The 27540-nt window shown below is 39.6% G+C and overlaps 1 protein-coding gene across 1 annotated transcript in view; it reads left to right on the top strand.

The window, feature by feature from the left end:
* Positions 1-27540, top strand: part of TRPV4 (transient receptor potential cation channel subfamily V member 4) — a 107835-nt gene that overhangs the window by 63649 nt on the left and 16646 nt on the right. The window contains exons 6-11 of the mRNA XM_089684099.1: positions 14060-14358; positions 15889-16068; positions 19085-19243; positions 20874-20966; positions 21718-21791; positions 22009-22174. Coding sequence (XP_089540225.1) covers positions 14060-14358; positions 15889-16068; positions 19085-19243; positions 20874-20966; positions 21718-21791; positions 22009-22174 — 971 coding nt within the window. The remainder of the gene's footprint in view (positions 1-14059; positions 14359-15888; positions 16069-19084; positions 19244-20873; positions 20967-21717; positions 21792-22008; positions 22175-27540) is intronic.

Here is a 27540-nt window from a genome sequence, read left to right as displayed (position 1 = left end):
TCCACTCCCTCAGGTACAGGTTTGCATATGATGGGGCACAACATGTCTCCATCACCACTACCTGTACCTGGAGGTAGTGGAAACCATCAAAAGTAAACACATTTCTACTCAGAATGTGTCTTAAGTAAACGTAGAATGAAACAAAGGGAAAGGCTGCTACATCCTTTTTGATTCAAAAACCGCCCCACTGCAGATACACCTAATGAATGAAGGATACTGCAGTATAAAGCCTCCGCATCAATGGATACCAATAAATAACCAGAAGGAACTACTATGTTGTCTAATTTGCGAAGTAAATCTGGAGTGTCCTTAACTAGTTGCCGACCGCAGGTGGCCGAATGACGGCTACACAGCGGCCGTCCAGTTCTGGGAGGGCGTCATATGACGTCCTCCCAGAACACGCTCTCCTGCGAGCCCCCAGCGATCTCCGTGATCAGCTGTGTCCGTAGGATGTGATGTGGTAAAAGGTCAATCACAGCGGCCTTTTACCACCTGATCAGCCATGTCCAATGACACTCTGATCACCGGGAAAGGCAATTGACTGTTCTTGGCTGCACTTTCCTCACGCTGTCAGCGTGTGAGGAAAGTACTGCCGAGAACCGGCAGTTGTCAGAGCAGGGATCTGCACCGATCATCAGGCCACTGATGATCAGTGTCACGATGATCAGTGCCCAGCAGTGCCACCCACCAGTTGTACCCAGCAGTGCTGCCCACCTGTGCCCGGCAGTGCCACCCACCAGTGCCCAGCAGTGCAGCCCTGCAGTGCCGCCAGTCAGTGCCCAGCAGTTGCGCCAATCAGTGCCGACTATCAGTGCCGCATATTAGTGCAGCCTATCCGTGCTGCCTATCAGTGCCCATTAGTGCCACCTGTCAGTGCCACCTATCAGTGCAGCCTCATCAACGCACATCAGTGAAGGAGAAAATTTACCTGTTTGCAAAATTTTATGATAAAAACAAAATTTTTGCTCTTTTTTTGTTTAGAGTGCAAAAAATAAAATGCCCAGCGGCGAGTAAATACCACCAAAAGAAAGATAATTTGTGCGAAAAAAAATGATAAAAATTTCATATGAGTACAATGTTGCATGACTGTACAATTGTCATTCAAAGTGCGACAGCGCTGAAAGCTGAAAATTGGCCTGGTAAGGAAGGGGGTATAAGCAAGTGGGCAAGTGGTTAATATAGGATGGAAGGGTTTATACATAGGGGCACAGATAAGCATCCACTAACTGGCTTCCCTTCTCTGTCTTGGCTCCTATTCCAGAAATGATGGGTCTCCCAGGTGGCTTTTATGTGTCTTAGGAAGAGCATAGAAAGACGGAATTCTCAGAAAGGATACCAACAGCAGCTAATAAAGTTCCTTGTCAATTATAGCATTAGTATATGCCTCCTTTAATATCTCATCAAATTCCTTATTGAAAGTCAGAACCATTTCCTCAGGAATGGGCCTATACCACTCCCTAATAGAATATCGAGACACGACCACGTTACCTCCTTTATCTGCCATTTTTATTGTCAGTGTTAGTTTGCTGTAATCCCTCAAGTGCATGTCGTTGGGCCAAGATTAAATTGTAATTTAGCAGTACCAGCCAGGTCAAGCCTTTCAATTTCCCTGGTGGACTGAGTAACAAATGTCCACATGTTACGATTAGTTTGTAAAGAGGGGAACTTAGAAGATTTCTTCTTTAGTTTCCCAGTTCTTTGTTCTTTACATCTTGTGTGGGTGGGATCTCAGGATTGGACTCCATATCTCCTCCATTCCTCCTACCACTCCATCCCCCTCAGCCACTTCCTCCTTTGCCAATATCCCCTCCCTCCTAGATTGTAAGCGCGAAAGAGCAGGGCCCTCGAACCCCTCGTGTATTGTATTGTTACTGAATTGTCTCGTACTGTCCCCCACTATAATGTACAGCGCTGAGCAAACATTCTGGCGCTATATAAATACTGTGTAATAATAATATCTGCACCATCAGCTACAATAGTTTGGGAGTCATCTACAATTAAAGAGCAGCCCTCATTTTCAGTTAGAAGATCCAAAGCCATGAAGTCCTTCACTGTATATCCCTTCCATTGCTCCTGTTCTTGTATCTCGCATTTCTTCCTTTTTATATCCTCATCAAATAAATATTTGTACGTTAAACTACGAGCAAACAAACTGAGGTCTTTGACACATTCAAATGTGTCCGGTCTAGTCGTAGGACAAAAACGTAGCCCAAGCTCCAAGACCTGTACTTCACCAGGAGATGACTCATGGGATGAAAGATTAATAATTTGTAATTTATCAGTTTTTTTTTTTTCTGTTTTACCACATATCTGTCCAGATTGTTGAGGACCTTTTTGACCATTTCTTGTTTTGGTGAACTTTCTAAAATATCTTTGCTGTTGTCTCGAGAGGACATCCCTTTAGGGACTCCTCCTGATTTGGAAAATGTATCATATTGTGCATTTGTATTAGGTAGTGTTCGTGTAGGTGCTACATCATGAGCAGCCTGTGTGATCGGGGCCATAGCCCCTGAATAAATCTCCCTAATGGAAATATCCAAACCTGTTTCACCTATGTCAGAATCAGTGCTAGTATCAATGTGTTGACCACATTCCCTTGCCTTCTTTTTTCCACCATCATTGTACCCATTACCAGTGTTAGGAAAGTGAAAGGATGGGGTTGTGGTTTCTCTGAAACGATCTAAGTGATTGTGAAGTATAAAAAACTATTGAGATATTGCAAATATCTGAATACGTGCCTTCTTGTGTACCCTCCCTATTAACCAAACCAGCTGGACATGTTGGTCTATTTCTCTGCCCCACCTCCACATTGTGGCCATCTATAGGCATATTTGCCAATAAATGCCATTTTAGCTCTGATAAATTTCACAACTTTATTATATATCAAATCCTTATTATATTTTTCAAAATGGTCTTTTAGTTCCTCATCCTTTTCCAAAAATCTGGGATGTGCACAGAGGACCATATTTTGCCTCTGTACTTCGACAATATCATTGTCATTTTCTTTGACATGATGATCAAGCAATAAAACCATCATTCTCCTAGTACAATCCTGAAGGTTGGGTTCCCATTGTTTTTTAACCGCCTCCCGCCCGTAATATAAGGAAATGACGGGCGCAAGGCGGTTCTCTTGTTCTGGTAGGACATCACATGTCCTCCCACTCTAACTGTGCATGCACGGCTCTGGGGGCACGCAGCGGATCAACGGTCATGTGACCAGCTGTGTCCAATCACAGCTGATCACATTTAAATAAGGAAGTGCCGTTTATCAGCATTTCTCTCCTCACGAGCTGCCATGCTGACAGCTTGAGAGGAGAGCCAGTAATCGGCATTCCTCAGAGGGGACATCTACACTGATCATCAGGGCCCCAGCAGTGCCACCTGTCAGTGTCCATCAATGCCAGCTGTCAGTGCTCATCAATGCCACCTGCCAGTGCCCATCAGTGCCACATCAATGCCACATATCAGTGCTACCAGTGCACATCAATGCCGCCTATCAGTGCCAGTTAGTGCCACCTATCAGTGCCGCTTATCATTGCCAGTCAGTGCTGCTTATCGGTGCCGCATATCAGTGCCAGATGAGTGTGCCTTTCAGTGCCCATTAGTGATGCCTGCCAATGCCCATCAGTGCCACCTACCAGTGCCTCATCAGTGCCACCTATCAGTGCCCATCACTGCAGCCTCATTAGCGCACATCAGTCAAGGAGAAAAATCACTTATTTACAAAATTTTATAACAAAAACTAAGAAAAAACTTTTTTTTTTTCAAAATTTTCAGCAGTTTTTGGTTTGTTTAGCAAAAAATAAAAAAACCAGAGGTGATTAAATACTACCAAAAGAAAGCTCTATCTGTCTGTACAGTGTTGCATGACCACACAATTGTTATTCAAAGTGTGACAGTGCTGAAAGCTGGAAATTGGCCTGGGCAGGAAGGGGATATTAGTGCCCTGTAGGCAAGTAGTTAAAATCACTTTTAATGTCCTATAGGTTAGATAAGACCTGAATTCTCAAACCCTGAGGACTCAGGTCTTTCTTAATATAACGTTCCAGGAACTTCACCTGCCAAAATAGAATCGATTCTGTAGATGATGCTATATTTAAAGTCTTTGAAATACATTGAGGAACATTATTGTAAAATTGTTTGACAATTTTTAAATGCAGATTTTTAACAGATTGGTGAACCTCCGTCCATCTTTACTTCTGAGACACTCGGGGAGATTTAGTAAACCGTGAAAGTGCAAAATCTTGTACATCTCTGCGTAGAAACCAATCAGCTTCCAGGTTTTATTGTCAAAACTTAATTGAACAATCTGAAGTTAAAAGCTGAGTGGCTACCATGCACAGCTGTGCCAGATTGAGTGCTCCAGTTTTAGAAAATCTCCCCATTTGACTCTCTAATGCAGGCCATAGACGGGGAGAAAAACGGCCGATTTTTCTTTTAAAACACGAAAAATCGGTCGTTCAACCGGCCGACGTTACCACCAATGATAAAAAAAAATCGGCCGATTTTCATCCCGTCTACAGCCGGCAAAAAGTGTCCCTGCAGAGAGCTCTGCTATTTCTTTGACAGTTCTTTGACAGTTCCTTGACATTTACAGAGGTTGCAACAATGTATGTATTTGTATCCATTTAGGATACAGATGTTTTTATTCGGAAACAAATAGATACAATGTTGCAACCTCTGTAAATGTCAAGGAACTGTCAAAGAAATAGCGGAGCTCTCTGCAGGGACACTTTTTGCCGGGCTGGAATTCCTCTTATTTTTCATCCTTCTTCTTCATCATCATCCTCTTCCTTCTTTATTCATCATCATCTTATCATCCTCCTTCTCTTTTTCTCATCTCATCATCCTCTTCTTCTTCTTCTTCTTCTTCTACTTCTTCATCATCCTCCTCCTCCTTCTTCTACTTCTTCATCATCACATCATCATCATCCTCTTCTCATCATCATTATCCTCTTCTTCATCATCATTATCATCTTCTTTTTCTTCATCATCATCCTCTTCTTCTTCATCATCATCCTCTTCTTCTTCCTCTTCTTCCTCTTCCTCTTCCTCTTCTTCCTCTTCCTCTTCTTCTTCTTCCTCCTCTTCTTCCTCCTCCTCTTCCTCCTCCTCTTCCTCCTCCTTCCTCCTCCTCCTCTTCTTCATCATCTCTCATCATCCTCTTCACTCTCCTCCTCCTCTTCTTCATCATCATCACTTCACCTCCTCCTCCTCTTCTTCATCATCATCCTCTTCATCCTCCTCCCCTCATCATCCTCTTCATCCTCCTCCTCCTCATCATCATCCTCTTCATCCTCCTCCTCCTCCTCCTCTTCATCATCCTCTTCATCCTCCTCCTCTTCTTCATCATCCTCTTCATCCTCCTCCTCTTCTTCATCATCCTCTTCCTCCTCCTCCTCCTCTTCTTCATCATCCTCTTCCTCCTCCTCCTCCTCTTCTTCATCATCCTCTTCCTCCTCTCCTCCTCTTCTTCCATCCTCTTCCTCCTCCTCCTCCTCTTCTTCATCATCCTCTTCCTCCTCCTCCTCCTCCATCATCATCCTCTTCCTCCTCCTCCTCCTCCATCATCATCCTCCTCTTCCTCCTCCTCTTCTTCATCATCTCCTCCTCCTCCTCTTCATCATCATCCTCTCCTCCTCCTCCTCCTCCTCCTCTTCTCTCATCATCACCTCTTCTTCATCATCCTCCTCCTCCTCCTCCTCTTCTTCATCATCATCCCTCTTCCTCCTCCTCCTCTTCTTCATCATCATCCTCTTCTCATCATCATCCTCTTCCTCTTCCTCATCATCCTCTTCCTCTTCCTCTCCTCCTCCTCCTCTTCCTCTTCTTCCCCTTCCCCTTCCCCTTCTTCTTCCACTTCTTCTTCTTCTACTTCCTCTACTTCCTCTTTTTCTTCATCCTCTTCTACTTCTTCTTCATCCTCTTCTACTTCTTCTTCATCCTCTTCTACTTCTTCTTCATCCTCTTCTACTTCTTCTTCATCCTCTTCTACTTCTTCTTCATCTTCTTCTTCATCTTCTTCATCTTCATCTTCTTCATCCTCTTCTACTTCTTCTCCTTCATCCTCTTCTACTTCTTCTTCTTCATCATCCTCTTCTACTTCTTCATCCTCCTCTTCTACTTCTTCTCCTTCTCCTTCTCCTTCTCCTTCTCATCCTCATCCTCCTCCTCCTACTCCTCCTACTCCTCCTCCTCATCCACTTCTTCTTCCTCCTCCTCCTCCTCATCCACTTCTTCTTCTCATCCTCATCCTCGTCCTCTTCTTCTTCCTCATCCTCCTCATCCACTTATTCTTCCTCATCCACTTCTTCTTCCTCATCCACTTCTTCTTTTACTTCTTTTACTTCTTCTTCTTCTTCTTTTTACTTCTTTTACTTCTTCTTCTTCTTCTTCTTCTTCTTTTACTTCTTTTACTTTTTCTTCTTTTACTTCTTTTACTTCTTCTTCTTCTTCTTCTTTTACTTCTTTTACTTTTTCTTCTTTTACTTCTTTTACTTCTTCTTCTTCTTCTTTTACTTCTTCTTCTTCTTTTACTTCTTTTACTTCTCTTCTTCTTCTTTTACTTCTTCTTCTTCTTCTTTTACTTCTTTTACTTCTTCTACTTCTTCTACTTCTTTTACTGCTTTTACTTCTTCTTTTACTTCTTCTTCTTCTTCTTTTACTGCTTTTACTTCTTCTTCTTCTTCTTTTACTTCTTTTACTTCTTCTTTTACTTCTTCTTCCTCTTCTTCTTTTTCTTCTTTTTGTCTTCCTCTTGCAGGTCACTGCTCATGCGCAGATTTTTTTTCCAACTTTACCGATAAAAAAAACCCGGCCAAAATACCAAAAAACGGCCGAACAAATAGCCCACTAATGATCCGAAAATCGGCCGATTTTATTTTTGGCCGAAAAATCGGCTGATTTTCGACCCATCTATGGCCTGCATAAGATGCTTTTTTTTGTACCCATAATACCTGTTGTCAATCAGCCTATTTAATTACGAAATGTTCTTCCAGCTCTTCCATGTTCGTACCACTTTGTCAGCTTTTTGTTGCCCTGTCCCAACTTTTTTTAAGCTCAAAAAATGCTGGTAATAGTGGGTTTTAGTAGCGTTAGTGTTAATGTTTTTACAGTACATGTAGGGGGAAAAAGCTGGAAAAACTGTTAGGAGCAGTTTAGCAGTGTTTTAGTAGCTTTTCGCTTTTTTTTTTTTTTTTTTTCTTTTCCTGCAAAAAAACGCTCCTGATAACTCTACAAAATCAAATTGTTTTCTGCTCCTAAATGCTACTAGCCTAAAATAGTGTGCATGGACACATAGGATAATAATGTTTAGCTTCTAGGATCTTAAAAAAAAAATACCGCTAGTGTGCATGGAGCCTTAAAAGTTTTTAATTTCAACTACAGACATAAATAACATTTTATCTCAAATTCAAAGGAAGAGAGAGCAAAATACAAGATAAAACAAAAAACAACAAAAAGATTGCGCACTCATTAAAGTTAATTGTATATTTTTTATTGTGAATAAAATATGGGTTTATGAGATTTGCAAATCATTGCATTCTGTTTTTATGTAGATTTTACACAGTGTCCCAACTACCATTTATTTGATCCCCTGCAGGTTTTGTAAGTTTGCCCACTTACGAAGAGATGAACGGTCTATAGTTTTCATCATAGGCATATTTTAAATGATTGATACAGAATATCAGCCATAAAACACATGATACAAATGTTATAAATTGAGGTTCAGTGAATAAAAGTATTTGATCCCCTACCATCCAGCAATAATTCTGGCTCCCACAGACTGCCTATGCACTCATGTGGTACACAGATTAGTCCTGTCAAGGTGCTCCTAACGACAACTCGTAAAGTATATAATACACCTGTCCACAGACAGCTGTATATTCTGTCTCTATTATATACAGGATCTCACAGAGTATACTCCTCACATTTTTGTAAATATTTTATTCTATCTTTTCATGTGACAACACTGAAGAAATGACTCTTTGCTGCAATGTAAAGTAGTGAGTGTACAGCTTGTATAACAGAGTAAATTTGCTGTCCCCTCAAAATAACTCAACACACAGCCATTAATATCTAAACCGCTGGCAACAAAAGTGTGTTCACCCCTAAGTGAAAATGTCCAAATTGGGCCCAATTAGCCATTTCCCTCCCCGGTGTCATGTGACTCATTAGCGTTACAAGGTCTCAAGTGTGAATGGGGAGCAGGTGTATTAAATTTGGCGTTATTGCTCTCTCATACTGGTCACTGGAAGTTCAACATGGCACCTCATGGTAAAGAACTCTCTGAGGATCTGAAAAAAATAATTGTTGCTCTACATAAAGATGGCCTGGGCTATATGAAGATTGCCAAGACCCTGAAACTGAGCTGCAGCACAGTGGCCAAGACCATACAGCTATTTAACAAGACAGGTTCTACTCAGAACAGGCCTCGCCATGGTCGACCAAAGAAGTCGAGTGCACGTGCTCAGCGTCATATCCAGAGGTTGTCTTTGGGAAATTGGGATATTGGGACATTCTCCCAATCCTCTTCTGGATCATCCAAATGCTCTCTAGCAAACTTCAGATGAGCCCGAACATGTACTGGCTTAAGCAGGGGGACATGTCTGGCACTGCAGGATCTGAGTCCCTGGCGGCGTAGTGTGTTACTGATGGTAGCCTTTGTTATGTTGGTCCCAGCTCTCTGCAGGTCATTCACTAGGTCCCCCCCGTGTGGTCCTGGGATTTGCCAGGGCCCATGCTAAAAAAGACTACTGGGACACTGTACTCCGGAGTGATGAGACCAATATAAATGTTTTTGGAACTGATAGCTTCAAAACTGTATGGAGTTGCAAAGGTGAGGAGTACAAAGGAAAATGCACGGTGCCTAAAGTAAAACATGGTGGTGGCAATGTCCTTCTGTGGGCCTGCACGAGTGTTGCTGGTGTCGGGGAGCTGCATTTCATCGATGGTATCATGAATTCACAGATGTACTACTCTATATTGAAAGAGAAGATGCTACCATCACTCCGTGCCCTTGGTTGTCGTGCACTTTTCCAACATGACAATGATCCAAAACACACATCTAAGGCCACTGTTGCATTCTGAAGAAGAATAGGGTGAAAGTGATTCAGTGGCCAAGTACGTCTCCTGATCTGAACCCAATCAAACACCTATGGGAATTTCTGGAGAAACAAGTTGAGCATCACTCTCCATCCAGCCTCTAAAAGAGATCGTTCTTGAAGAATGGAAAAGATGTTGCAATATTTCGCCAACTTGTTCGTTCCATGCCTAGAAGACTTGGCGCTGTCCTTACATATCATGGAGGTCATACAAAATACTAGATGTAGTAGTTTTTGTTGTGGGGTGTATTCATTTTTGCATCAACTAATTTGAGTGAAACTGAAGATTTTGTAATCCAAGTTATAGTATTAACCTTACTTTCATGTAATCAACTACACAAATGTTCTATAAAACTTAGTTTTGTCAAAATTCTGAAAATTGTTCTTGTGTCCATTGAGATGATTAAAATCTTACTGGTACTGTTCAAAAGGGTTGTACTCATTTATGCTGAGCACTGTATATACACACATGCTCACACATATATACCTGTATATATTTATCTATATTTAATTTATATATTAATTTTTTCTGTTCTTTCTGTATTATAGTCAGGACCCAAAATACAATCAAATTTTATTTAATCAATGAATTAATTAATATTTTAGGGAGATATACATTGGGGGGCAGTCCAAAATGAGTTGCCATTGAAAACCATGAAACCCATTCCACCACATTCTGGTCCATGCTTGACCATGCGTTGCTGTACTGGGTGGCAAAGGCATGTGTTTTTTTTTTTTCAAAACACAAAGATGTGACTCAACCATATAGTTTTCTTTTTGGTCTTATCTACCACCCTAGCCGTGATATATCAGTAATATATCTCATATTTGTTATGATAACTAGAAGCTATTAATTGAAACTAACCAAATAGATGAAAAAAAAGTTGTTGCGAATTGTGGTCAATTAGATTCCTTGGTTTATTTTCCCATAAAGGGGAAACCATGTTGGTCAGCAAAAACTATGTATTTTTGTTTTTCTCCACTTTTTTCTTAGAAAAGGTCAGCTGCTCTGGGTAGTACACTTATTTATTTATCTTGGCTACAGTTTCAGGAATTAGCCCTTTGAATGTACACATCAGAGGAATATATTTAATCACTAAGTAGTAAGAACTGATGAGAACTGAAAGGTTGCAGAACCACTGAAATTTGCATTCCAAATACAGATTCAGATACCTGCCCTTCAGATACCATTCAAAAGTCTGTTTCAGAAGTCGGTGATAGACCTGGCCATAATTAAATGGGTTCAATCATGAGTATCACAAGTGAATAAACACTCTTCTCAAGGTACAGTGTACTGATGCAGCATTGGCAAGGTAGCTGTTGTGATGGGAGGTAGTGTTTTAAGCAACTATTATAGTTAATTATGGGTGTTCTCTGTTTCCTAGAATTTTTAACTTGTGCCTGTTTTATCATTTGCCTCATTATCTATGGTAGTTTGAGACAACAGGGCAGGGCAACATGCAGTGCTGTTGCTAGTGTTGGCCTTAAAGTTAAATGGTTTTTGCAAAATATTTCACATGATGCACTTGGTGTGTCTGAATACTGGTTACAATAAATGAATACAGCCTTTGCACACCTATACAGTATGTAAAGGCTCATTCATACTAGCTTTGCTCTTCAGAGAGCATTTGATAGGTGGTGAGGAGGCATTCTATCTCCTCACTGCTTCTTTATCCCCTTGGACTCATATTAGCGTGTTGCAACCACGTGTGTTGATGTGGTTGGGGTGTGCTTGTAGAACACCGACCAAAAGCAAAGGTGAGTAGAATCTAGGGTTGAAACAACTAATCAATATAATCATAAGCAATTATAAAAATAGTTAACTATTTTCATTATCGACTAGTTGGTCAGCCGATTAGTTGGCCTGCATACAGAATGCAATATTTTGTTCACATATCAGGAAATACAGTTCAGCACACATACAACTGAGTGCACAGTCCATAAATGTCAGTAAGTGTCTGAGAACATGTGAATGTGTAAGGAGCAATGCTTCATGGGACATGTCGTCCTGGGCAGGGGAAGAAAGTGATTCTAAAGGCAGAAGATTTTTTTTTGCTATAAGGACACAATACTATACTTTGGGGCTTGCTATAGAGGCTCTCTGAAGGCAGTAGGAGCCAGAAATGCTGATGGGGAACCCCAGAAAAGGAAAATCAGGGCTGCTCATTGCAAAGATCAGGTGAGTATAATGTGTTTGTTAAAAAAAAAAAAAAATTCCCAGCCTTTACAATCACTTTAAGGGCTCTACGCCACTCCTTCTTATAGCTTCATGTCTGGCTCCCAGAGATAGATATGTATGTATATGTGTGTGTGTGTATGTACTGTATGTATGTGTGTGTGTATGTATATATATGTATGTATGTATGTATTACTTTCACTGTTTCGTGGTATAAATTAACCAGTTATAGTAGTGATTTATGTGCTGTTTTTTTGTACTATGGTTATTTTTCTGTTTTTTAACCCCATCCTTACAGGTGATACAACAAGCATTCTGCTGCTACTAGGTGTCTTAGTGATAGAGGGGCGAGTAGCTTGTATCTCGCTACCTGCCTATAACAAGGGAGTCTGCCTTGCATGATATTATATTACAATCCACACAACCGTGTTTTTAGGTCTTCTTTTTTTTTTTTCTCTTTAAATAAAATATATGATCTGAGTATGATGATATGTACCAGATTCAGCTTCAAATAGTGTATATCTATCTATTGTCTGTCATTCTCCTCATTGTTCCTGAACCATATAGCTGGTTATTTATATTTACCACTGTACATAGATATTCAAGAACAAATTGAGGTTTTTTTTAAACTTTACATATTAACTAAATTATGCAGTGCACTTTTTTTAGGTTTTATCCTGTATTTCGATTAATCTAAACAATAATCATTCAATTAATGAATTATGAAAATAATAGTTAGTTGCAGCCCTAGTAGAATTCCTGCCACGGCCACAAAACCTTTGCAGTGAAAGGGAGTAGCAGTTGGGAATGGTGAAAGTGCGGCTCAACCGCGATGTTACTTCCACCCAACTGCTAGTGTAAACCAGCCATAAGAGCAATATAAGAATCATAAAGCGAATTGGTTGCTAAACACCCAATGGAACAATTTTCCCTGTTGGCTCAAAATACAGATAAACGGATGCAATAGACTGGCACACAATCAGTACGTTCATTTTTGTACTGTTAATGTACCCAAAGGACAAAAAAAGTGTGTGTATATATAGCAAAGTGGATATTTCACAGTGCAAGCCCTCTGCTTCAACAGACAAAAATAAATATGATGGTGATGATGCTTTCCATTTGTCTGAAAACTTGTTAACCTGTGTAAACTGTTACCAGCTTAGCCTACAGCAGACATAGATCGATCAAACACTGAATGAGTTCCCCTATCCACACAAGCAAGGTGGGTAGAAGGCCTGTCAGCACAAGTCTGATCAATGGAGGACAGGCAGACTGTGCTCCCAGCAGAGCCAGAAAACTGACCACGCTGAGATGTGCTTCTATGACTAGCTTGGCGAGTCTGAAATAGGAAAGTAGGGGGAATGGCAGGAGCACCAGGATTTCCCACAGAGGAAGCAATACAAAGAGAACAGGATACTTTTTTTTTTTTTTTTTTTGTGCAATAAATCAATCACTAATAAAATGTGAAAAAAGCCTTGGATCATGAACACCAAACTTATGCTGTCACCTTACTTTATATAAATGAATGCAAATATCCCAGTACACTGTGCAATATTATGTAAACAGTTGCTTTTAATGAGTCAGGGATGACATTGAACTGTCATTTCAGACACCTGCGTGCTGTCCCCAGGGAAGGTAGGGTGGGAAGCAGTTTCAGCGTTACCACAGCAGCAGTTGTGACATCCAAGCAGTAAGGATACGATACATGATCCTATTATACATGAGGCAGTGATGAATCATCCTGGAAATGAACAATATTTCCAGTAGGAGCTGTGACACACATTTAATATAGAGGATGGTGTATATACCCCATAAGAACCGAACATACACCTCTCATAGTAAAGGAATAGACGCATTGGTTTTAGATTTGGGAAGGAGGAGCCATTCACCTGAGTATAATTAAAGTTGGCCATTGTACCTTAGGAGTCCAAAGTATGAGGTGCCAGTGTGTTTTCATTAACCGTGCTCACTGACCGTATCCTAGACTGTTATATACAGTATATTTACAAATATTTTCTGGATATGCAATGGTGTCCTGCAAACCATGAAGACGTGTGGCCTTCCATCCCATGAAAGCCTTCATGAGTTTGTATAAATGTGACAGGCTCCGACCTAGAGTCGGAAAGTTAGGGGGCAGGATTTTATTAAGATTCTTTTTTGTAAATCTTACTCTGCAAATTAGTTTACATTTGACCAGATTATTTACAGAATATATTTGGTATTTTGCAGCAGAAAATATCAGGTAATAATAAAGCAACCTGGCCTTCTGGAGGGTGGTGTGTTGACCATGCTCACAAATATTTTTTTTAATTCTGATATTGCCTACTATGCATACATATTTATTTTAATTACATATTTACACCTTCCTATACTGTATAAACATATATTCCTCCTTTTTGTACTTTTTCTGAAGAACATGGTAATAAAGGAGCTATTTGCATCATTGTAGCACAGACCGGGATATAAAATGTACAGTAACAAAAAAAAATATTTTGCAAATAAATGATAAATCCCAGCTATGTTGTTCTAAGAAATGGTGAGAGAATGATGTACCTTTTTTATATACTGTTTGACTTATTACAGTTTGTGTATTCACCCAAGTGCTGTTTTTTCTTTTACCTCAAAAACCTTAAGTTTAAGGCTGCAGCCAATCTAATATTGTGTTTTGCTAAACCAATATGTAATTATGTGCTTTGTGAGAAGTAAAGCAAAAATCTTGGAAGTTGTATTTTGCAGTGTTTAGATATTTAATTTACCTGGATACTTGTCCTTTCTATTCTAGGTGAGCTGCCACTGTCCCTTGCGGCTTGCACCAACCAGCCTGACATAGTACATTACCTGACGGAGAATGCTCACAAGAAGGCAGACCTGCGTCGTCAGGACTCCAGGGGCAATAATGTCTTGCATGCATTAGTTGCTATTGCTGACAACACTCGAGAGAATACTAAATTTGTCACCAAGATGTATGACCTTCTTGTTATTAAATGTGCCAAACTGTATCCTGAATGTAGCCTGGAGGCAATACTGAACAATGATTGTATTTCCCCCCTAATGATGGCTGCAAAACTTGGAAAAATAGGGGTGAGTATGTCACTTGGTAACCATATAGGATATGGGGATGTTTATTTTTAGATAGAATAGGGGACAGTTAAAACAGTGTTTGTTTGTTTTTTCCTTTCATTCCCACTGTGTGCCATTGCTGAGATTTCTTTTATTTCCTGTGCTGGAGGCAATATCGTCACAGTGGTAGATGAGTCAGTCTCCAATGGGAACACATATGGCAAAAAAGGTTCCCCTATCCTAATAATATGGTTTTATTGTCTTTGTGTCCTTGTGTTGGAGAGATCTCCCCTCACTTCCTGTCCTGGTGCTAACTTTGGAAGAGAGGGTGTTATCGAGGTGAGTGGATGGTTTAGATAAGGGGCTGGATAGTTTCGATTAGAAAGGCTAGGCAGGATGTACTTTTTTAGAAAGTATACTTTCCCTTAAAAGCCTAACTAAACTCAATAACATTTGTAGCATCTAGCGAAAATACCTGTTTGTCTTGCAATAAAGGTGGCGCCATTGTCATTTCCTGTGAGATGAACTGGAATCAAAACAAATCTTCTCTATCTTTGGTAAACTGTTAGTCCCATCACCCCACATGTAATTTTCTCTTAGACTGTAAGCGCTAACAAGCAGGGCCCTCTGTTTTCTCTTGTACCAAATTGTATTGTAACTGTATTGTCTCCCTTTATTTTGTAAAGCGCTGCGCAAACTGTTGGCGCTATATAAATCCTGTATAATAATAATAGTAATGTAATCTAGATGAACAAAGGCAGCCATGTTTGAAGACATGTTAAAAGTCCAGCCCCATGGCCCCTTCCACTAATACACTGGAGGAGACATTGTGGCCTCCCTAGGGCAGGAAGTGTTATTCAGAGTATTACCAGTTTGAAGAAAGTAAAAAGCCTAAGAGAGGCCACCACATCTAAGAGTTGGTAAGCTGCAGTACATAGCATTTTGTGTCCGGATTTATATAAGTTTTAAAGCTAGCATGCTTGTATACCTGCTAGGCAAATACGATTATGACAAGGTTGGCCTTGTTATTTTATTACTGATAATTAATACTTATGTATATTCAGTACACATGGATATACATCAACCTACATCTGCAAAATGTTAAAGAAAAAACCCCCCAAAACTTTCCTTTTATGAAATTGGTATTTTGCTGCCCTCTTGTGGTACTAATGAAGATTGCATAGTAGCATTTGTGAGGGTGTACTATAAAGCACGGTTGTAAAGTGACTTTAAATACACATTCTGGCCCTTATTAGCTTGGACAAGCAGTTTTTACCCATTTACCAATGAATTAGAAGTCCTTTTTGAAAAATAAGTAAGAATATTAATTGCAAACAGTCATAACTGGGCTGCTGTACATAATTTATTTTTTGCATTGTTGTTAAAGAATAGACCTCTTTATTACATAGCAGTCAAAAACAGGCTTATTTTCATTTTTATTCAATATGTGGCATTTATGACACATGTCCTAATTTTTTCTGATAGATTGACTTATCATGAACTAAATTTGCCATCAGTAATTGAGACATTGACTTATTATGTCCCTTCTAGATATTTCAACACATAATCCGCCTAGAGATAAAGGATGAAGAAGCCAGGCATTTGTCTCGTAAGTTTCGGGACTGGGCCTATGGCCCTGTTTACTCCTCTTTGTATGATTTGTCTTCCCTAGACACATGTGGTGAAGAAGTGTCTGTGCTGGAAATCTTGGTTTACAACAGCAAAGTGGAGGTAAGAACAGCCAATTTTTGTTTATACTCAGGATTTGGTCTATGAACCTGTTTGTGTCAATAGGTATCTGTGGGTTTTTTTTTTAATGTTAGGGACTTTATAGAGGACAGTGCACTTTTCTAAATATAAAATACAAAGTTTTTAAATTTTTGTTTTTCCAATAATAAATCTGAGCAGAGTATTAACACTGTAATTGTAAAAAAAAAACAAAAAACTTATGTCCTTAAATAGAACCTTCTCTGTTCTCCCCACCCCCCTCTATAAACTGCCAATAAAAGTTTATGCCTAAGCATGCATACTTACATGTACATGACTTTTTCTTCCACTGGTTTTCATGTTGCCCCTCCCATGCCACCATTTTTAAAATTTACATCACGAGTGTGCTCATAGTTTTGTCATAGTACTTGAGATGCATGATATTGATTATACTGCAGATCTAACGTATGATATCATGCTAAAATATACACCAAAAAGCTGCGTATCCCTTTACATGTATGCATCCAGTGAAAGTGCTCTAGTGCAACAATATTCATATACAAAGTGCTACAGTGCAAACAATTCATGTGTATCACATAAAAGTACTTTTAACAAATAAAGTGCTTTTGTGCCTATCCAAATAAAGCATGAATTAGACTGGTGCTGTGAGAGATCCACACCAAAGTGCTAATAAACCGGTACCAACAAAGTGCTCCTGTGCAATTGATAGTCCCACAAAGTTCATAAATCAATGGATGAATTGGTGTTCTAAAGAATCTCTTCCAACGTCACCACTGTGCAGCCCCATTGCCGGAACCAGCATCTTACCAAATGGATTACCCTCCAAATTATAAAAGGTTAACACAGCAGATAACAATCCCCGGGAATCACAGGAAAGATCTTGCTTCCTCTATGTGGCTTTCTCCCTGGGACTTCAGGAATCCAGCTCGTACTCTCCCAGGTCTGGCTGAAGCACCCAGAGAGAAGCAAACCACAAAAACCAATATCTTCATTTCAAAACATGTATTATACTTTGCTTATACTTTGCTTCAACAGGCATTAAAATAGCACTGCTGCCTAACTGGCGGCATGCATGATGACCTGTATAGCCCCGCCCACAGACACTCCTCACTACTATGGTGTCATGTACCTCATCTTGCGTATGTGCAGTACGTTATTACATCCAGTTGTTTTGGGGGGGGGGGTAGCCTTCATCTGAAATCTTGTGCAATCTCTAAGGAAAATGTATTTTGTAAGCAGCAAACAAGTGTAATTTTGCACAGCACATGTGTAAGAAGATGTTCTTACAAGTGCACAGTAGTACAGTACTGTGAGATTTTGGAGTTCATTCATGAGATCTCCCAGGAAGCAATGGTGATATCGCCTTCCCAGTGTTAGACTATTTCACAGTAGCATGCAGAGATGCATTCTAATGTGACTTTTAGAAAAAGAGGTGAAATTATCACTGTAAAGCATATGTAATCTGAGTGACATTTTATATATTGCACGTTACTAAATGGGTTGTATTAGTTTTTTTTTGTTTTTTTTTACAGCCATTTTTTTCCCTTTATTTTCACCTGGTGTTCTTGCCAGTAACACGCTTCCTGCCGTAGGGTGACAACTTTCACATATACTGTATTGTATTTGTGAAGGTGCAGTATTGTCACAGTAGGACAGGAAGTGTTTTAAGACTACAGAACATCTTCCTTTCTCTTAACATAGGGGGATGTGTATTTTATAGTTCACAGAATGAGCTGGAAACAAAGATAATTAAGAACAGTGCACCACAAACGTCAAGGAAATTATTGGTTCACTCATAGCTAAAGAGAATATAATTTAAAACAGAGAAAGCACAAGTGATTGGTGAGTTATTTGACTTTCTGCATTGTAATAAAATTAAAGATGACCTATGGCCATTGTAAAAAAAAAAAAAGTCCAGTGCTGACTTTACCTGGGGTGTTAGTCTTGGGATCCATGGCACTGCCATTTTGAGTATGGAAAGCTTGCTGTGACTTCCTGCTGTTTCACAGCCAGCTGCCCACTGTGCATTCACAAGAAGGGCTGCTCTGTCAGACTGAAAATTGTAGAGGTGAGATTGGGTGCCAATAATTGGGAGGTGGGGAGGATGATGACAAAACCTTTCACTTTTAGGCTCCATGCACACTTGGCATTTTAATAATGCTGGTAGCGTTAGCTGTGTAAAGTCACGTTAAAAATGTGAGTTTTTCAACATTTTTTTTAGTGTTTATGCAGTAGCGTTTAGCCACGATTTTTCGCATTGGCAGTTTTTAGCAGGTTTTTTTTTCCCCCTTTTGTTTTTTTTTACCAAACAAATATTTTTTTTCTGCTGAAAAAAGTCAAAAACCACCATTTTGCTGCGGTTTTCAGCATTGGAGCATTTTTATACCTAAAAAAACTCCTCTAGAAACCCACTAGTTCTGGGGGTTTTTTCCAGCCAAAAAACACCCCTGCCAAAAAATGCTGATTAGAGTCTGTGTGCATGGACACATAGGATAACATGCTGGGGAGTTTACTGGCTGTAGGAAAAAAACATCAAAAGCCAAAAACAGCCGCTGTAAAAACATCTAGTGTGCATGAGGACTAAGTGAAGTTCTTCTTTAAGACTACAACTTCTCTGCATCTTCACATCTCCATTTGCCTTAGTGCTTTGTTTAAGCCTGGCTGGCACATTTATAATGTGTATGGGATACACCACGTGAACAAGCACTTGTTATGAGATCTAATAGAGGTAATAACAGCATTAAACAAGGAGTGATTAAGCATGAGCTCATTTCAGCCAGTTAATACTCTCTAAGACAACAGTTCATTGGGCAAATGGCAGAGCTGACAAATTGCCAGGTTTGGCTTGCTATACATTTATGTTAATGTTCTGAATATGGTGGATTTATACAGAAATGGTACCTAGTAATAATTAACATAGAAATACCTATTAATTGCTTAGTTCTAAGTGTTTATGATTTTTGAAGCAGATATGTTTCCCAGCAGAATGGTCAGATATTTCTGTCTGTTTCCCATGCAGAACCGCCATGAAATGCTAGCAGTTGAACCCATCAACGAACTGCTGAGAGATAAATGGAGGAAATTTGGTGCTGTCACATTCTACATTAGTGTTATCTCCTATCTCATTGCCATGATCATCTTCACGTTAATAGCATATTACAGGCCAATGGAGGGCAAAGTGAGTGTAAAAAAAATTAAACCATTACATTAACACTTGTTAATGTGAAGACCTTCAAAACCTGACTGGAAAGTGTGATCTCTAATGTATTTCAGCATTTTTTAACCAAATGCATTAGGTCGCGTGTGTGTGTGTGTGTTCCCTGAAAAGTGGTTTACCATCTATTATTAAACTATATGTGAACCCTTAACTGTTAAAACAACCCATTCAGTTTAAAATAGAAATTCAAGGCAAAACATTTGTATTTGTGTGTATGTGTGTGTGTGTGTATATATATATATATATATATATATATATATATATATATATATACCGTATTTTTCGCTCCATAAGACGCACTTTTTTCCCCCCAAAAAAGGGGGGAAAATGTCAGTGCATCTTATGGAGCGGCCAGTCCTGTATTTCCACTGCCGCCATGTCAGAATACAGGGCCGGCCGCTCAGCTCTGCAGTGGGACCTTACCTGTTCCTCTATCCAGTGGCGCGCTGTCTTCCCGGCTTCTGTAGTGTGCGTGACAGCCGTGTGCCAAGTGCGCATGCGCAAGAGGCGGTGCTCTTTGTGAATGGTAAGGCGGTACCTGGGACACATGACAGATCCCAGAAGCCGCCGGACCAATCACAAAGCGCAGTGCTTCTCGCTCATGCGCACTGGGCATCCGGCTGTCCGCTGAGCGCCCACACTACAGAAGCTGGGTAGACAGCGCGCGGCTGGATAGAGGAACAGGTAAGATCAAAGAACAACTCCGCGGAAGTAAAAGCGGGTACCTGTCAAATTCAGGTACCCGCTCCCCCCCCTCCTCAAAGGTCAGCAGTCATCTCCTGTACTGTCCGCAGTCTCTGGTCATCTCCTGTACTGTCCGCAGTCTCTGGTCATCTCCTGTACTGTCCGCAGTCTCTGATCATCTCCTGTACTATGTCTGCAGTCGATTAGTTCAGAATTTTTTTTTCCTGTTTTCTGCCTCTAAAACCTAGGTGCGTCTTATGGAGCGAAAAATACGGTATATTTTTATATAGTGTGTTATAGTAGTATAGTATATAACTCCTTTGATCATATGACCACTGTTCTTGGCTGCATAAGAGGCTTACAGAGGTGTGGGTGGTGGCTACAGGGGGTGTGTCAGCACAAGGCAGAGAAAGAGAGCAGTACACAGCCAATGAAAGGCTGTACAGGGGACATGTCAACACGGAATGTGGCCATTGGAGGACAGGCAGGCTGTATTCCTAGCGTGGTTTGCAATAGAAAAGCAAGGGGCATGTTACAAAGGAAGAAATACAAAGAGAACGTTATACTTTTTAATAAAATTAAATAGTACAATAAGCACATATCAGGAATATGAAATGTTGGGGTAACAAACACATTATTACTTTTGCATGTAACATTGTTGTGTAAAGCTCACAAACATATATATTTAGTTTAGTACAAACTGTACATGCTTTGCTATTTCCAGTTACATGACATTTCCTTTTGTGAACTGTGTCCAAGATTTAACTGCATACTCAAGATGAGGCCTAACGTTTGCTTTGCAAAAGGGCAAAATGTTCTGTCCTCTCCTCTGCTTTCTCTCGCTATTCTATTGTCTCTCCTTGTGTTCTCCTCTCTCTTAACTAAGACCTATGTTTTCTTTTGTTAGCCACCCTACCCATACAAGACTACAACGGATTACCTACGGCTAGCAGGAGAGCTTCTTACCCTTGTTACAGGAGTATTTTTCTTTCTTTCCAATGTAAGTACTGGTATGTGATACATATATGTGTATGTGTGTGTACATATACATGTGTGTTTACATGAGTTGGGTTAGGCTGATCGGTTCATCTTTGGTTTGCTTACCAAAGGGAGGTAGATGTCTCCTCAAAAATGATGGGTGGAGAGAGAACTTGTGTTCAAGCGATTTTTCACCCACATTTACTTGCTAATGCTAGTTATCATAATTCAATTATTCAGTTATCCAATTTAGTATGTGAATAAGTGAGGTGCAAGAGTCCATCACTTGCCCTTTTTATCTATTGTCTTACTTTTTATGGTCAGCCATAGACATTGAATGGTGGTGCAAGTAAGCAATCTGAAACAAATTCTGCAGCCCACTCGGTGTTTTTATTTTTTTTTGTCCTGCAATCTCATGGCTGTTTAGCTTGCACACCTTTTAACTTCCTCTTTCATTTTTTTTTCTCGTTGTTCTTCCTCTTTGATTTGCATCACTGTAGCCTGGAAAAAACTGCAGCTCCATAACTACAAGTCATTTTTTCATATATTCATATAGAATATGAGAGATAAGCAATCATTGGTTGCTTTAGGTAACAGAACGTTAAAAAAAAAAAAAAGTAATATAAATTGGTTTATGGTCCTCTTACCTGCAGAAATGTTATGGCTAGAGTGGATGGGAGGTTGGAGTCTGTGGAAGCTTTTCATGTGGACCTGTGGGTTTTTTATTTGGACCTGTGGATTTTTAATTTTTATCTAATATTTGTTTCTTTAAGCTAAAAGACCTGTTTACGAAGAAGTGTCCGGGTGTGAATTCCTTGTTTATAGATGGATCCTTCCAACTGCTTTAGTAAGTTTTCCTTTTCTATATTGGAAGCATGTGCTAGGCTTGTTTCCTGGAGTGATATAACATGAACTACTGTTGTCAAAATCTGATGTACTTGTATCTATTGGTCACCAAAGTGCTGTCTGTAAAATATTAGACAGCCAATACTTCCTACTTACAGGGCTGAAGCACTGTGATGATAATCTCAGTGATTTTGACTATTTGTTCTTTCTACTTTCAGCTTCATATATTCAGTACTCATCATTGTCACGGCTGCCCTGTATTTGGCTGGTATTGAGGCTTACCTGGCTGTAATGGTGTTTGCCTTGGTTTTGGGGTGGATGAATGCACTGTATTTCACTAGAGGTTTGAAGCTCACTGGAACATACAGCATTATGCTACAGAAGGTATTTAAAGAAAACTTTGAACAGTTCTCTTTACACCAAAAATAATATATTTTGTATGCATCTAATATTGAATATACTTGAAAAATTTGCTTAGACCAGAGCTCAGCCATGTCGTATTGAGGTGTGCCTTACGTGTAGCTGTTCTAGCACTGATTCTGTTCAGAAAACGTTTGTTGTCAGGTTACCGTGACAGATGAAAGCCTCTTTATTTGTTCAATCAGTGATAATTCTTTACTGATCTTTTGTTGTACTTAGCCATGCAGGGTTTTACAGTAATTTGAGTTCATGACCTAATTGCTCAAGTATTTTTCTGGTAATTTTATGCAGCCCTTACATTGTGATAGTGTAATAGTGCTATGTAGTGTACAAATCATCCCTGTAGAAAACTTTCAGCATGATTAAACTTATTGTAAAGGCTAAGGATTTAAAAAAAAAAAAAAAAATAAACATATTATACTTGCTCTGTGCAATGGTATTGCACAGACCGCCCCAAAACCTACTCATCTGGGGTCCTTCACCAGTGCTCCTATTTTTTTTTATGTATTTATTTTTTACCGCAGACGGGCAAAAGAACCACTTTAATGATTATCTTTTAGGTTTAGTATTATGCTGTGCATCTGAATTGGAATTGCATATTTGCATTTTCATTGTGCATTTGTGTGCAATATGTTGATATTTTTATACATTTTAGGTTAAGAAAAATGCTAATATTGAGCTTGCTGCCTAAAAAAAGTTGACAAATTGGTAAAATCGAATAGTATTTACACTTGCAATGTTTTGCTATAAAAAGAAATAGGATTTTGTAAGATTTTGGACTCTCTTGCTGCCTGGTCAGTTTCTTTTCCCCTCAACGCACACACTAAACACATTTAAAATTCCCAGAAACATATATTTTCTGAAACCGAAAACTTGGTGATATTGAAGGGATTTTTAAAAAATAATAAACCTGTTCTACTTACCTATAACAATAAAACAAGTGCAGCGCTAAAAATAGTCCTCAAAATGTGAATAGTCCTCAGTATAAAATGTAGAACATATATATATATGATAAAAAGCTCTGTGTGACTTCACATATCTCAATGTATCACTCCTTTATAGGATAGCTGAGGGGCAAGGTAATAAGTAAAGTGCACACTCACCGGACGCACAATGGTTATGCGCAGTGTATAGTATAATGGAGGTCTGCCAATGGGTCCCTCTCAGCATAGGAACAAAATCAATCCAGGATAGGTAGATGTCTTCAAGAATATTCAACCGGAGGTCCCCTATAAGGACACGGGTGCAGCCTCTTCAGTATGGTAAGGTGATCACCAGGGGGAGCTCTGGGGGATTAGGTGCTCAGTAAAGAGCAAAAAATGGAGATGCCCATAGTGTAGTATACTCTAATAGCGTTTAATGAAAGGTATGACTAGTAGCATAAAAGGTATTCCCATACATGTAGATGTTAAAGCATACACCAGAAGTCATGCAGTAAACAGCATCAGTAAAAATGACAACCATAAGGTTGCTATGAGCACTAACCAGCTGGTTTGTAATAGGGGCCGCCAGACCTCCTTGATCCGGCGGCATGACGTCAAGGCTCGCAGGCTCCTCCAAAACGCATTTCGTACGTCAATAAAATTGTACTTTTTATATTTTTTGAGTATATATTAATTTCTTGGTATGGTGCCTCATAAAGTCCTATTAGTTTTTCCAGTTAGGGTTTTCATGTTTTCCATAGAAATATAATACAATACAGAATTAAATATGATTTACAAATGTAGCCATAGGTTTTAACAAGCCTTAAAGTGTTACTAACCCACAACAGTAAAATCTATCTGTATATGCAGAAAAGCATGGTTCTTATACTCACTATGGGATTTAAGGGGTTAATCCTCTGCATTGTGTAAAAAGGATGTTTGATCCTGTATTCTCTGATCCTCCCCTTATTCCAGGTTCCCCATTTCATCTCCTGATAGAATAGAGCCTTGGGGACACTCTGCACATGCTCAGTTTGTTGTGTACTGCTAGAGAGTTTTTTATTTTTCTTGGGAGAGTGCATGTGTTCAGCACAGGGCCAATCAGCAATGTCCAGACAGAGGGCCAGGGGGTATGCAATCTCATAGGGCAGTGGGAGGAGAATGAAAACTGCTCCTACAAGCTTTAACCAGTGCTCAGCTGGCCATTGATAGAAGTCACAAGACTGCTCTAACTGCTGATGAGAAAAGGTATTTAGCAGTTTATATTTACTAAAATAATAGCATTCCCATGTTCTGTGTACTGTGGGAGACCAGATAAAGTGAGTGCAGGGTCCTGGGTTTAGGAACACTTTAAGTACTACACGATTAATTAAATTCTTATTGTGGCGAATGCCTAAAATCTTACATGTATCTTAGTGCATACTTGGCACAGTGACAATCCGTGAGTTATTCACAAAAGCTGGTTATTCATTTGTGGGTGCATTATGTACATGATGGGACGGTGTGCAGAATGCTTCCATGTTGTCATATTGCAATGAATTACAGCAACTGTAGGGTGAAATGGAAAGATAATTTTCAAGAATATTAAATTACAGAATGATGTAATTTTATCTGCTGTATGATTATTTTATTTTTGTTTTTCAAAAGTAAAGTTTACCTTTATGGCTCCAAGAGATCTGAACTGCTGCTGCTGGTGGTGGTGGTGGGGGGGTGTATTCAGCTCATTTAGTGTCCTCCAAACAACAAAGCTAACAGTTTTGGTGGTATTGGCTTGTGAATTCAAAAGCATGGCCTGACATTACAAAGTTTATTACATATCGAAATTTTATTGTATATGGCCAGTTTAGCCCTCACCTTCAAGTAAACATACGCGTTACCTATGCAGTGCAGCAGGCTGTAGCCCAAAAGCATATACTTAAAGGGTAGCTCCACATTCATGGAGAAAAAAATAGCAGTTAAAAAAAAAATGGCATACAGTTGCGATGTTATTAAAAATTACCTTTCATTTCCAATCTGCAGCACTCTAATTTTCTGTAAAATGCAACATGGCAACCTGGAGACGTTCTGTACACTGATGTACGGAATACCCCCCAGAAATGTCATTTCCTGCTCTGTGATTGGTTTACTGATTTTCCCAGAAGTCTGCACCAAGATACAAGTAAGATTTTGGGCATCCCGTGGCCTCTCACCATTTTTGGTGAGATACTCCCAAAGAGAAATCATGTCTAAAGGGATGCAGATTCCGCCAATTTCCTCAATAAACATTTTTAATTTTATATTTCTCAGTTGATTCCTGGCGTCGGTCAAAATTATGCTGTACATCCTAGCAGTCTTATTGTACGTTTTTTGTTTTCATCTGTAGGAGGGGAAGAGGGGCTTTCACAGCTAAGCACACCCTCCTGCCTACATGCCTGAGCTGATGGCATATGAATTCCAGGAAATAAATGCTACGTGAATAATTTGCTCTTACTTCAGATGGCCATGGCTAGAAATGAGTGCTTTCCAAAGTGATTTCTCAACAAAATAAAGCATGGAGACATGGATGGATGGATGAGTTTTCTTTGAATATTAAAAATGAATTAAATATTGCAGTTTGTGGTGCTCAGATACAGTTTTGTTCCACTTTAAAGTGAGCCTGTTGGCTTTCCCGACATGGTCAAAATACTGGTTTGGTTTACGTTGTGGAAATACATATTCCTCCCCGCTTTTAATTTTCATTGCAAATGTACTCCACATTCGCACATTACTGATGATTCATCACCACAAGTACCCCGGAGTTATGCAAGCAGTTTACTTCTACGTTATACATTGTAAACTCTGAAATCGCTGGCAGACCTGCTTGAAATTTGCCATTCTATCAGTAAACTCTCCACTGAGCAATTTTATTCTCAAACGGCAATATCATGTCAAGAAAATTTTTGTGGATTTTGACCTGGAGCAGTTTACAGACTATCTATATTGCAAATGCAGGAACAATGCATGCAGTTGTGTTGAACAGGTATTAAATGTAACAGCATAGAATGAGCAGCATGCGAGTGTGTTTATCACTAGGGATGAGCAAAACTGCCTGTGTCCAATTTGCAGAGAGTTTGGTAAATCCTGTTTGAAATTCAGCAGACCCAAGTCCTCCTGAAGTCCCTAGAGGGACTTCATTTAAACTCTGGCTCTTTTTAGGGATAATAGGCAAACTTGTGTCCCCAAAAAATACTGTGCAATGGAGAGGGGGTCTTTCTAGTTGGCTTCCAAGGAAAAATTGATAAAAGCACAAAACCCTGACTCTTCCAACCAAGGATTGGAACTAAATTTGTGTGTCTCTTTAAGACATCACATAATATCCCTGCCCTGGAGAACTCTGTTAAAGCAGAACTGCACTACATCCGAGCACCACAAACGGAAAACACTATGTAATTCATTATAACATTCAAAGCAAATTTACCAATCCATCCATGTCACCATGCTTTATTTTGCTGAGAAATCAATTTGAAAAACACCCCACTAGCATTTTTGGACATGGCCATCCTGAGTAAGGGCAGATGATTGATGTAACATTTATGTTGTGGAGTCCATCTGTCCTTAGCTCAGGCATGCAAAGAGAAACGCCCTCCTGCCCTCCTATCCTCCTGAAGACTCCAGGGATGTATGACATAATTTGCCTAGGCCTGGGAAACCGAAAGTAACTGAAAAAGTAAGTGTAAAGGAAACGTTTTTAAAACAAGTAAATATAATATCCTTTCCTATTCATTTACTAATGCTAGTTGCATAAGGATTAAAAATAGTCAATGTTGATTGAGAGAGTAAAGTTCCACTTTAAGGTCCTGTCTCAGTTGTATTACACTCCCGCCAGAGTCACAAAATGCCTCCCATCCTTTCCTTCTCTTGTTTTTGGGATGCTTGGACCTGGAGGACATGAAACATCTAGGGTGGCTGTGCCCTAAAGTTAAATGCATGTGGAGACTAGTATACAGTATGGTCGATTATGGTACTGCAAATCAACTTGCACAAACACCCCTGGAAAGCAATCTTTCACAAACCTATCGATCACATTCTTTGTCGGTAACTAGTATTATTCACTCATATCTTTATGGCTACAAAACAGACAATTGCTCGGGGGTGAAAAATACCAACACTCTATTTCAAAGAGGTAAAGAGTCATATGTACTCTTAAGCAAAAAGCTAACTGCTATCCTTGACAACAAACATGATCAATTCCTGAATATCTGGCAGCCCTTGCAACTGACAGCACATCTTTTGGACGTGTAACTTCGCAAGATGTATGTGCATCTTCTGGGGTGCCTTTAGCCATCTTTCTCCCCATTCCTTCTTCCTTCTTTTCCCCACCATCAGCTTCCCTCCTAGACTTCTTTGTTGGTCTCTTCCTCTCTCCAAAGGAAATCAATAAAATTAAAG

The sequence above is a fragment of the Staurois parvus genome, unplaced genomic scaffold (assembly GCF_062004578.1).
Source record: "Staurois parvus isolate SC_StPar_1 unplaced genomic scaffold, SC_StPar_1.0 ptg000336l, whole genome shotgun sequence".
Lineage (NCBI taxonomy): Eukaryota > Metazoa > Chordata > Amphibia > Anura > Ranidae > Staurois > Staurois parvus.
Note: the sequence above shows the minus strand (reverse complement) of the source record. Positions and strands in the feature narration are given on the sequence as shown.